The sequence below is a fragment of the Perna viridis genome, chromosome 9 (genome assembly GCF_037379345.1).
Source record: "Perna viridis isolate PV_CMFRI_1.1 ecotype Kerala chromosome 9, ASM3737934v1, whole genome shotgun sequence".
NCBI classification, from domain to species: domain Eukaryota; kingdom Metazoa; phylum Mollusca; class Bivalvia; order Mytilida; family Mytilidae; genus Perna; species Perna viridis.
Window position 1 is genome coordinate 5174662 of NC_142453.1, and position 9784 is coordinate 5184445.

Below are 9784 nucleotides of genomic sequence, written 5' to 3' on the forward strand. Positions count from 1 at the left end.
GCAAGTCACATCACATTCAATGAGAAAATATTTGGTGGATTTTTCATAATAGTGTAAAGCACATGTGCTAATTTGACGGATTTATTCTTGAGCTATATTCCGTTTACGCTTCTAAAGAATTATGCTCCTGTTACAGGGTAACCACTACTCGACACCCCCGACATCTTCTGCAACATCCACTATGTATGAGGAAGACTTTATGTCTCAGCGTGCCCGACATTTTCCCCTGAGCCATCCTGGACTTATGCCCTCGCCACAGGCTTTTTCTTTTGGCTTTCCGGTGCATCCAGCTCATGATCCAATGTCATTATCAAGTGAGTATTATAATTATTTTTGAAATGATGCACTTTTTTATGAGTTCATCATAATTCATAAAGATAGCTTATGTGATTCGTTAAAAAGATTTGTGAACGACTTTCTCTTTTAGTATACTCAGTGTTAGCATTGGAATGACGTTCAAAGAGTGATTTCAAATGTTGCACCCCAGTCCAAATATTGACAAATATTAAATACATCATTCTGTTAATTGTACTTTTTATAAAAATATTTTGATATTGCGATATTTGTCAATGTACGCTATATATATAAATTATTTTTTAACTTTCAAATATGCATACTCATTATGAAAAAGGAATAAAGCGTATATATATCCGCTATTTAAGCCAATATTTAAAATATTTTATCTCCGATTTTGGATCAATTTTTCAACGTACATAACAGAATTTGATTCCATTTTCAATTATGAATTTGACGTAATACCAACTGGCGAAACTAAGACTGACAATTGCACAATACCCCAAAATCAATTGTCATCAAAATTCTGGGTAAATGTTATAGCTTTTCTGTCAACTTTGTCGAATCTTAATTTTACTCTCACACATGAAATTGGAAGCTCTTAACAAATAATTGTAGAAATTTAAGGAAATTGAATTTGTGAAATAAATTTGGACTTCATTCCTTTTTATTTAGATTTTTTTCTATAATAATCTTTTGCTGAATATTTAAGAAATGTTTGTTAAATATCGTTTGAATATAACTAAGTGTTTGTTAATCACTTTTTAAATTCCTTGCGTTATTATTTATTTGAGCAAGTATTACTTAATTTTTAGTATTTTAAAATGATAAATTTTGTAAAAACACTAATTAAAAAAATTTCACTCAACCAGAGATTGTTTTTACAACAATTAATACCGACAAAATTTTCTCAAAAGACATCTTGTTTGAACAGGAACAATTTTTCAGGAAAAAAATCTTCAAAAAGTTATTTTTTTCTTTTGATCCGATTTGCCGCAGACAATGCGTCTCCCATATTGTTTTTTGAATTATTAATCAAATTTTATTTCTCTTAATTATTTAATTCTCATTCATTTAATCAAAAGTATAGCTATTTATATCGGGTAATTAAACTTTAAATTGAATCGAAGATATCAAATTTGCAAACAAAAGTATTTTATGTCAAGGAAAATCGTTATCCCAAATTATTGTCCGTATTTGAATTCTCGCGAAAGTAATAATTTTGTACTTTATTTAGAAAGAGAATTGGGTGAGCTGTTCATTTGATAGTGACAATCTTTACAAAATTTGAATATTAAAAGGCTATAATTCAACAGTAAAAGGTAGCTAAGCCGTAATAAGAGGGTTTCTATTTAAATAAAAATTCAAAAGTTTCAAATGAAATCTACGTACCATGTTATGTTACCGTGTTAGGTTATCGGTTTTCATATAAACAAGAATTCTAAACTAAATACGTATAAGCTAGTTTGAAATCGTTATTTTTTTATTGGAACATTTAATATTTAGGCATTTCACCTTTATTCATTATAAGAAGAAACACACACTTTTTGTAAATAACAAATGCTTAATACATACATGTACACCCTCTTGAAGAAATGAATTATTTAATGTCTTCTTACACTAAATTTTCTGTATTTCAGGCCAGACACAGCAGTTTGGTGGCTACTCATCCCTAAGCAGTCATTCTGACCATAAACGTATGCTTGGCCCCGCTCAGACAGAGACGACCGACAAGAATATTAAAATTAACTTGGAGAATCGGGACCTTTGGCACAAGTTCCACAACATTGGAACTGAAATGATCATCACAAAAACTGGCAGGTATGTAGGAGATACAACCCTTAAAAAATCGCAGGACTTGAGTTGTTTGTCAGTCTGTTCTGCTGTTTGTAACATAATTTAAGGTAATTGCATTGTTCAAGTATTAGTATAATGAATTGACTTCGAGTGGTTTTATGATAAATAATTTGCATAAAAGATCGTAGAATGTGTTCTCAAATTTTCATCTATTTATTTATTTTTAATATGTGGATTTAATTCATTGATAAAGTGTTCAACCTGAATACATTATAGAAATTGTGTTAGAGATTACAGGAAGTTTCACAGTTTTTCCTTCTTTTCCGTTTCTCGAAAGTATCAATTTTCCCACGGTTATGCGATCGTGTGTCAGTTATTAATTGCAAACAATGAAATCTTAAATACAAAAGACATATTATATGTCTCTGGAAAACAAATAAATAAGGCCTTTTGAAAATATGTAAAACCGACAGAGCTATTGTTGAATTTTTCAATTTTCTATAATAGTCGTAAATAAGATTATTGGTTGACAAGAAAGTCGCAGTGACCTATGTTAATCCCTTATTGGGAAACAATGCACCGTTTCTTTTTGGAATTATGCGATAGGTTAATATTTCACAGCTTGCGTGGGAAAATTGGCAACTCGAAAAAAAATTGTAGTCAGTTTTTTGAAACAATTCTTTTTCAGTAATAAATTTCCGTATTAACATTAACTGAAGTTATGATGCTGAAAAAGTGTAATTATCAATTTGTAGAGTTTTAAAAATAATGTTATTATTTTTGAATTTACAATAGCCAAAAACTTTCTTTTTCATCATTTCAGATAAATCTTATTCCATATACTAAAAATTTATTTCAAGAGCACACGTGCCGTTTTCAGTACTTATTTTAATATAGAACAGGACATCGAAAATCCAGCCAATTTTATTCTTTAATCTCTTCATAATTTTTGAGGGTGACAATTTGAAATGAAAAGTGTGAAGAAAACAAGAGTCTTTCCTATAATTATAGACAACAAAGATGACCGCCTTCAAAATTTTTGTCAGCTGTTGCTCAGTTCGAGGCATAATTGCTCAATCCGTGGCTTTAATTGTTCGAAACGAGACTTAATCCGGTTTTCTGACTGACGGAATGAACACATCTGCCGCACGCGACCTCTGCGGGATACCCAAAACTCTTGCGTAAATTTACAACACAATTTAACCTGTTTTAATTGAGCTTTAAGAAACAGGCCGAACTCCTCCCACAGTACAGTGCTGATATGGTTCTTTTTATTTACCACGATGATTTGAAATGCTTTATTTAAATGAAGAAATTCAAACCAAATATAGTGTATACTTCTAAATGTATTAATCAATATCGTTTGATAATCGGTGTAAGTATATCCGACAAGAATACTCGAGAGTGACTATATCAAACTAATGCACAAATTGTGCATGCAGATTTTACAACATAAAAATTCTTAATAGTCTTAATATGATTAAATGTGTCTTATAACATCGAAAATGGATACATGTAGATACTGAATGATAGCTTCACGGGTTCTAACGACTTAATTGTCATTTAATGCCCGATAAGGGCAAAAACGGACGATTGACCCGACCAGGGGTCGAGGACCACTTCAAAATGGATCAAAAGATTCCGCCCTCATCGAACCGAATACAATAAAGGGCCCGTAATTGTCACTTGACAAAATCACCACTTAATTAAGTACTAACACAGAACAAATTTCTTATATTGTGTTGAAAAATAATTCTTTTTCATTTGACGAAGTTAGCACTTCATTCCAATTAATAAATCAAATTTCTCGCCGCAAGTGTACTTGATAATTTGAACAAGTTGTTATAACACCTTTTCTTTCTGCACAAGCATACTTGGAGGAATTATCTGCCCCTGTTTACTACCCGCGGGTGAAATTAGACAACTCCACACCAAAGCTCGTCTTACCGTACAATAGATTTGTACTTACATTTATTTAAGGTGTTTGTTAAATCACATTACGTGTTATATGTTTTGTTGGAAACATATTTGCGGGGTTGCTGGCAGATTTCGAACATTACATGAAGATCACACTTTAAAAGAAAATATTTGTCTTGAGTTATTAATTTCGTTTGAAGATATCCTGGCGTTCCAAATCCACGATTCTGGGCTTTCAAAAACTTAAAACAATAAATGCCAGGACAGATAAACATCTGACTTAATTATTTTTATTTGATTAAAGTTATAATTTACAAATAAATAAGAAAATACCATGTAAAATTTAATAATTACGAATTATTTACATGTATGAAACGCTATAAACCCAAATGCTGACTATTTGTATCTCTCATAGAAATAAAATAAAATAAAATAAAATAAGAAATAATTATAATAATAATAATAATAAAAATGAAAATGAAGACTTGCAAACTAGATTTAGTATTCTCAAATAGCATAGCATTATCAAAAAATCATAGGTACACGAAATCGAAATAAACGAATGAACTGTATCATGTTTTTAAAATTTGTTTTCAGACGAATGTTTCCGACGCTGAAAGTTTCCATGGAAGGCCTGGATCCTCATTCCAAATACATCTTATTGGTCGACATCGTACCCGTGGACGACTGTCGCTACAAGTACCACAACTCCGAATGGGTCGTTACAGGAAAAGCTGAACCACACATGCCCGGAAGACTATACATTCACCCTGATTCACCAGCTTCCGGTTCCCATTGGATGAAACAGCCCTTAACCTTCCACAAACTTAAACTCACAAACAACAATCTGGACCAAAACGGACATGTAAGTTTTATGTATCATATTTTGGAAATGTAGACAAAATAATATCTACGTAAGTTTTCCAGTTCAACTTCACTTGGTACTTATAAAGAAATCATAAAAAAATTAAAATGCAATAAAATTGTGTGTTTTTAAGTGAGATTCGAATTTAAATATTAATTTAGAAAGGATTTAACATTAGAAATCAACGTTTAGGTGTCACTGTATACCTAAATAATATTTTTCTTATAGAGAGAAACCGAGTTATCATCTTAACTGAGCTTGAACACAAAATCCTAAAAAAAAGTTGATTATCTGTTCAAGAACCTTACTTTTCATGTTCAAATTCATTTAGACAGAGAAATTTCAGAAAAGAATCTATCAACGTCGCATAGATAATTGAAAAAGATGGTAGAATTTATTAGCAAGCCAAGGAACGCGAGGAAGTTCTCGTGAATAAGAAACAAACTGCCACAAATGCCTTCATAATTATCATATTTCTATTCAAACTTTTAGAAATTGGTGAATAACATTTAGAGGAAATATCTGTATTTCTCTTTATCATAGAGAACTTGATGATTTGTTTGGTCTCTAAGGGGCTGCGATTTATGTTGCAAGATCACTTTTTGTAATTGCATGTATTAGCCACATGAAAAGAACTCTACCGGCTAATAGATTTCCGCTCCCTTCGGGATCCATTATTGCAGAGAGAGAGTTTCGTACAAACGACGATCGTATTTTAAGTTACGTCTGTCATAAATTATTAAGGGTCTGTTCAATAAAACTAAAAAATGGACATCTCTTTTCCACGCACAAATACATGAGTATTTTGACTGAAAAAAAAAAATCTAGAATGTTTTGTCTTTTCATTTTCCATTTTATCGGAAATTGATCGAGAATCGTTTTACATTTTATATCGCCCAAGGCACATCCGTTCGGAATGTCTTAATTGGTTTTAATTGTCTTATCTGTTTCGATCTGTTTCGTCATTTAGCGGTTCAAAAGAAGGCAATCGTTACACACTGATATCTTTGATAAAAATCAAACCAACAACTGAGAAAATTGCTAATTGTATCTTAATTAATTTTTTCCATCTGATATCTAATTTCAAAACCATTCCTATTGAAATTAACAATCTCTGATGTGACTTATCAATCAAGACGTTTTCCTTTATAACCAAAGTTCAAAAAAAAAAAAAAAAAAAATGGAAGAAAGAAATACGAAAACGGTCCAACAACTGACAGTTAGAACAGATGGGATCTTAAAAAATAAGTGAGACATGTTTTTATGATATAAATGCAACAAAACAACCATTATCATGTGAAGAAATCTAATTTTCTGGTGGACAGATTTACACAGTTTCTGATACAATTTACGACCACGCCGTCGCATAATAGATTTCAAAATACCCGTAAATGTGTACACTAAAATCTAGTGAACATGGAATAAAAGGGGTTCCGTTATATCTTTCAGATGAATTGCTTCTGTAAAAACTTGACGGATATAGGTAAAATTAGACTATGAGGAATATATGATGATTTTTATGCAGTTCCTGCGGGACTAATTTCGTCATTAGTTTCACGTTATCAGGCGTAACATGTAACATGTCCATAAATCATTTACTGCCCCGATTTCATGAATTTTTCATTAAAACGCTATGATAGTCTAGCCTGAACAATAATATTTTCGATTTATGTCCGTACGCCTGTCATAAAACCACAACACACGACCGGTTTAATCATTTCCTCCAAAGAACCAAGGTAACATATTGAGTCTGTAAGTTAAATAGTCGCTAAGGTCAAAACGCCCCAAAAGAGTAAAGAGACAACCGCATACAAGAACGGCGGTACGAGCATCGTTTGTTGTCTGCAAAAATAACATCTCTGTTTTTTGTTTCTTTCAGATTATCTTGAACTCCATGCACAAGTACCAACCACGTGTACACATTGTGCAAGCCAATGACATCTTTACCATGAGATGGAACTCCTTCAATACGTACGCTTTTGATGAGACTACATTCATTGCTGTTACAGCTTACCAGAACGAACAGGTAAGAATTTCATTTCCTAAAGACGCTTGTTTTTTAGAAGCCCAAATTTTCCCTGTAAAAATATGTGCAAATATTATCACTAAAATATATTGTGATGAAACTTCTTTGAAGGGTATCTAGAGTTTAATTAATACATTATTCAACTTAAATGAAAAAGTCCTTCCTTAAAACATGCACACTAATTTTCCTACCTTTTCAGATTACGCAGCTGAAAATTGACTACAACCCTTTTGCTAAAGGTTTTCGTGATAACGGCATGGGAAGAAGGTATTTATTAAATTTATTATTTAACAAATATATCGGCAAAAAACACCTAAGTGTCAGCCGTGTGATGATTCAAATACGCCTATTTTACAACAATTTAAAGAAATATAAGCGAGCTATAAGAATTAAAATACTTCCAGCCATTAACCTAATCTAAGTTTGTAGATTTAGGAAATATTTTTTTTAAAAAGTTATTTTTCATCAAACTTTTGAAAACCATACAATGAAAAAGGATGTTTTAATGTATCTATAAAAAATTCAGAACTAAGTATTTGTTAATTCTCTTTCAGAGACCATAGATTGACGATTAAAAGACCAGCCTCTGACGAATTATCTGAGAAAGGTGAGAAACAGATTTGTTTAGATTTCTACTAACTCCACTTTTAATGCCAAAATCCTTATATTTTCACCCAATTTTCTGTCTCTTTAAATAATTTTCAGACTAGATAGTTCTCGTAATTTTCAACGAAAATCTGTCGTTAGGGCAAATCGAATCACTTTCCCGTCACCCCATTTGGACAGATTTGGCGCGTTTATTGCCATTTGGAACGCCATTTTTTACCGGAGGTGTATTTAGTTCTGGCGCCTTGTCCATTCTGATCAGAAGAATGACGAGAGAACTCGATCACAAAGAATTCTTGATCAAATTAAGTTCTCTACGCTGTATATTGATGATGGTAGAAAATTAGATAAGCAAAGTGTTTACCGAAGTATAGTTGACAATATTCGCACCTTCTTTGGTCGTAATTTGATTTGCATTTTGCTGCCGTCTTGCAGCACCTGCTTTTATGGAAAGCTCCCGAGAATCATTGGTCACGTGCTTTGGTTTTCAGAAATAACCAATAAAATGTTTTCTATCGTTTTCCATTATCAAATAAGGATCGGAGTGATCATGTTCAATCAATTATGGGGATAAATAGTCAACTAATGTTCATTTTCGTATTTTCTGACATTTAACATTGGAATACAATATGGCTTCCAAGCTGTTGAATTAATTTATTTCAGCGGAACATTTCAGAACGATTTTCTCAACATATCTTAGGTTTATTTCTCCGTTGAAAGGTCTTTTTTTGGAATGGATTGTTTTGATTTGCATACAACTCGTATTATACAACATCAAACATGAAATTTGACAGTTATGTGCATATTCCTAGCGCATTATGCACCATAAAAACATTCCTTGAATATTAAGTACTGCCAATGACTTCAATTTCTTCCCGTTTAATTATAAACCAGAAATGATCAAGTTTCTACACTCTGCATTTTACATCTTATTTTCATAGCAGTATTCCATTTCAATGCATATCTTTTGTGAAATTAGTTAAATACCTATGAATTATGTGCAACTTCACCTTAGCCAAGACTGAAGTAACTCCCCTCATTGTCAGACACCTGTTAATGATTACTATCGAAACATGTCAGTTTTATTTATCTATTCATCTCTTATAATTTCAGATTCTCCAACGTCAAAGAAACTGAAGTCGGATGACGAGACAACACCTGAAAGGGTCGCCGTACCAGCCTCAACTATCGCTCGTGTTAAATCGCCTGAAACGGAAAGTGACTCAGTCTCAGACACTAGTCATGACGGGAACGCTGCTGACAGCGATCTATCTACATGCCGAATGAAGAATGACAACTCTTTACCATTGAAGACTACCACCCCTCCTCAACAAAGTACCATCAGCCCTAACAATTGCGATTTTATGGGATCGGCACTGAAGCCATATTCTAGTCAAGGATTTGGAGGAGCAAACGACCAAGTCTATTATCCTCACCATACATCAATAAATAGATCACCGACGTCATTTATGCCAGTTTCATCTTCAGCGTCATCAGCGTTACTTCAGTCGTCATCGTCAGGTTTAGGACTCCACAACATAAGCCACCAGCAGATGCAAGCTTGTCGTCTCTCTGGGCAAACCAGTGATTGCGCATTGCGTCAACCATCCGGGCATTTGTCTTCAGTAAACCACAGCTATGGTATACGAACATCTCCGCCCCAGCACCCATCGCTCCCGTCATGTACCTACATGCAGCCGTCTCAGCCGTATCCGACACATCTGACACCTAACATGCATATGATGAACTTTCCCGGGTCAATGTCTTGAAAACAATTAGGAACATAAATGTGACTAATCTAAATGAACGTTCCTGGTCTTAGCTAGACCGGTAATGAGGCTGTGCTAGCCGTATTTGCTTGTGACAATCAGTTATAAACGGACTCACAGGGTGTGATGTGTTTTTTTTTTAGAGAACCAGACATTGTTTTTGTTTTGTTTTATCCTCTTGGTTGTAAATTGTATCTAGACGGCATGTCTGTCAGCTAATTGACGATATCACTGTACAGGTTACTTGCCAAAAAATATTCTATATGATATGCATACGACCAAAATATTGTTTCGTACGCTAACTTTCATTGATATTGTTAGATAGGTATTAATGTTATAGAACTTGGCGTTTACTGAAACAGTGGTATGAAATCCTAACCAAACTTATGACTATATACAACATTTTGCCCGCAGTATATGAAAGTGTATAGATAAATTTTCGAATTTCTATCTGTAAATAGAATTTTATGTTTATTTCTAGAGAGATCCAACCAATAGTCTGTAACGAAA

At 33.1% G+C, this 9784-nt stretch overlaps 1 protein-coding gene across 1 annotated transcript; it reads left to right on the top strand.

Annotated features, from left to right (window-relative positions):
• Positions 1–9784, top strand: LOC148606423 (T-box transcription factor TBX2-A-like). The gene is made up of 7 exons (XM_088545099.1): positions 1–314; positions 1935–2115; positions 4606–4873; positions 6753–6899; positions 7099–7166; positions 7454–7506; positions 8619–9784. The coding sequence occupies exons 1-7, from the start codon at positions 122–124 to the stop codon at positions 9272–9274; spliced, it is 1566 nt and encodes a 521-aa protein (XP_088401225.1). The 5' UTR covers positions 1–121; the 3' UTR covers positions 9275–9784.